At 53.5% G+C, this 3227-nt stretch overlaps 1 protein-coding gene across 4 annotated transcripts in view; it reads right to left on the bottom strand.

The window, feature by feature from the left end:
* Window positions 1–1105, bottom strand: part of KIT (KIT proto-oncogene receptor tyrosine kinase) — an 83830-nt gene extending 82725 nt beyond the window's left edge. For all 4 annotated transcript variants that reach the window (XM_006757805.2, XM_006757803.2, XM_006757804.2 and 1 more), the window contains exon 1: window positions 907–1105. In XM_006757805.2, the coding sequence (XP_006757868.1) occupies window positions 907–973 (67 nt within the window). In that variant the 5' untranslated portion in view covers window positions 974–1105. The remainder of the gene's footprint in view (window positions 1–906) is intronic.
* Between the last annotated feature and the right edge of the window lie 2122 nt (window positions 1106–3227).

Here is a 3227-nt window from a genome sequence, read left to right on the forward strand (position 1 = left end):
GAGACTCTGGCCGGGCGCCGGAGACAGCCGGGGTCAGGGACCGAAGTGTCCCAGCGCTATGGCCTTGCCCGCCCTGAGAGCAGGCGGCCCGCGCTCCGAGGCGCGTGGCAAGAAAGAAACCGCACCTCCGTAGAAAGGGGCGAGCCTCAGGCATGGGATTTCCAAAAGCACCAAGTCTGCAACCTAGCGGCTGCTTGCTATACGCCCTGCCCAAGTTGTCCTTGTAGCCGCCACCTCCAGGTTCTCGGGGTCCGGCCCCAAAGCACTGGGTCCAAGCGGGGGCAGCCTTCTGTCCGGGAGGATTTCAATTGCTTTTATCTGGTTTATTTTTTCTTTCTTTTAGTAAACATACACGTCAAACACGGCCGGAACAGTTGGGTTCCCGGCCGCGGTCAGAAAGCAGCAGCCACGGAGCAGAGAAAAGGCTCTCCAACTTTCCCCTCGGCGCGGCTGAGAACCTGCGGGCCGGTGCTCCCGTGGGCTGGTCACACACGCTCAACTTTTAACAAAAGGAAGCGACGGCCGCGCCTCGCACGGCGGAGATCACTCTGGGTGCGAACCCCCCGACCCGCCAGCGCACCCACGGCACAAAAGCAAACCCCAAACTAGTACGCAACCTGCGCCCTCAGCCTGCACCTCGCTGACGCCTAAGCCCCCGCTCGCTGCCCCCACTCCCGGGAGACCCCAGTTGAGCACCCCCACCACCACGGGCTGGCGGCTCCTCGCGCAGGTGAGCGAGGCTGGACGCAGGAGAGTTCCAGGGTCGCCTCGAATCTTTCCGGCGGCTGGTACACACGGGCACTGGGAGCCGGGAGCCACCTCTCCCGAAACACCCCAGCGAGTTGGAGCTCTCCGGGGCACAGGCAGCGGAGGGGGCGCGGCCCCGTGGCCGTCGCGCTCGCCCACCTGTCTGGAGGCCGAACAGAAGAAGCAGGACGCCGAGAAAATCCCAGGCGCCGCGAGCGCCTCTCATCGCGGTGGCTGCGCTGGGACCTGAGCTCCGTTCCAGGTTCCAGCTCTCGCCCGAGTGCACGGAGCGCCGCAAAGCCGAGCCCCCAGAGCCGCGAGCGTGGAGAGCAGCCCCTCCTCCCAGAGCCCTCCCCCTGCGCGCCGGCCACGCCCCTTCTCGGCGCCCCTCCTCGCCTGCCCTGCCCGCGGCCCTCCCTCGCGCCCAGATCTCGCTCCCTCCGTCCGCTTCAGGCCCCAGTTCTCTCGACCCGTTTAATCCCCGGGGGCTGAGGCCGCGGGGAGGAGGAGGGCACGCCGGCATGTGCTTCCCGCTCCCGACCCCCAGCCCCTTCTCTCCACCTCTCTCCCCTGCGCTGCGCTCCGGCCGCCAGAGGCGGTTCCCGGGCGAGGGGGTGCTGCCGGCTCGCTTTGTGAAAGCTGGGCACCCAGCTCACATTAGGACACAGCCCGCCACCTGGCAGGTGCTCCCCAGACAATAAAGGTCGGCCGCCCGGCCCTCGAGCGTGCTCCAGGTTGTTTGCTGCTGGCGGCGAAGGTGGTGCAGGGATGAAATTGGATTGGAGAAGGGGGTGGGATTGGGCCTCGATATTCTTCTTCATTCCTGTTAGCCGAAGGGGACCAAGAGGACACCTGGCACCGCGGTGAAAGGCTGAGCCTGAGCGTATGTGATTCTTTATGCTCAGTTTCTCCACCTGCTCCGTAACCTGTGCGAGCACAGTTGGTTTCTGTTGGTCTGAGTGGCCTCCGCCCAACAAGCTCCTGCTGAGCCTTTTTTGGGACGGGGTTTAGCGTGGGGGAGGGGTGCCTTGTGAAGTTTGCTCTGGGAGCCTGAGTTTTTAAACGCTTTTGCACTAAAGTCTTTGCTAAGCCCTCTGGGCGTCTCTCTCTCTCTTTCTCTCTCTCTCTCTCTCGCTCTCTCTCTCTCTCTCTCTCTCTCTCTCTCTTCTCTCTCCCTCCCTCCCCTCACCTTCCGCGTACAGTTTCTTTGCCTCTCCATTTGACTCAGGGTTCCTCTCAGCTGTACCAAGAGCAAAATTATTCTCTTAATATTCTCAGTAAAATGATTCTCTTAAGCCAGGTTCCACAGCCTAGGAAGTGTTTTATCCAAGGCGACAACCCTATCTGTATAGGGTTTTCTAGTTCCTTCTTACGCTGAATATTATTTCATGCTTGTGGCAGCTTTGTGAAGTAGAGCAGATACGTTTATTATTTTAGTTCCAAAAGCGACCCCACAGCTAATAGAGGGGAAACCCAGGCATTTTAAGACTGACTTCAGGTCTGATGAGCTTTCCCAATGCAGTCTAATAAACAAGTAAAACATCCCTTCAGAGAACTTAAGAATGGAAAATAAATGGGAGGTGCCATCTGAAAAAGCAATTGAATAATTTCGATACACCTAAATTCTTCTCTAAAGTAGCATCCAAAAATTATAACTAACCAGTGCCCCCCCCCACTTTAATATTGAAAGCTCTCCTGTTTGAGGTTAATAGGACCTAAGTTGGTTTAAGAGAAATGATTTTTAAAGCTAATCGCTTAAAAATGATCCCTAATCGGTCAATATGTATGATTGCTTCTATATAAATTTATTTATTCAATAAGTATTTCAGTTTCTACTGTGAACAAGGAGGCACTAGGCACTGAAAATACTATTGTTAATAGATAGATGTGGGCCCTACCACAGTCTTTACAGTCAAGTGTGGGAACCCACACCCCAATGTTCTAGCAAATGGTTCAAATCATATAGCTGTGGGAGAACTGAAATTCAAAGTTCTCTGTTTGTGTTCTGGGCCATTGGACCATATCTCTTAGGATGGCAGAGATAAAAGCTACCACTCAAAGCAATCACAAGTTTCTGGGATCTTGATTTATTTCTAAAATCCATTTTGTAGTGAGAAAAAAAAAATCACTATGAGTTAAAATATCAACAATATGCCTGAGAGAGAAAATTTACAATTTTCTTCTTCAATCAACTGATATTGGAAAGGATAAAAAGTCTTTTCAGAAAAGTAGGTGAAAAGAGACCATATTGCAATTTAATTCCAGGCAGGAAACTATCAGAAAAAAAAATACCAGAATAGGGAATTAAACAATGCTGGACTGTCTTTCATATTCACCATTCAACAAACCTCTATTGAGCACCTAGGTAGGCACAAGACCTACAACAATCATAAAACAACATCCCTCCCTAGAAGATCACATTGGGGTGAGGGGGAAGGGAGGAACAGAAACTATAATATCTGCTATAATATGTGCAGCCA

Source organism: Myotis davidii, unplaced genomic scaffold (assembly GCF_000327345.1).
Source record: "Myotis davidii unplaced genomic scaffold, ASM32734v1 scaffold173, whole genome shotgun sequence".
NCBI classification, from domain to species: Eukaryota; Metazoa; Chordata; class Mammalia; order Chiroptera; family Vespertilionidae; genus Myotis; species Myotis davidii.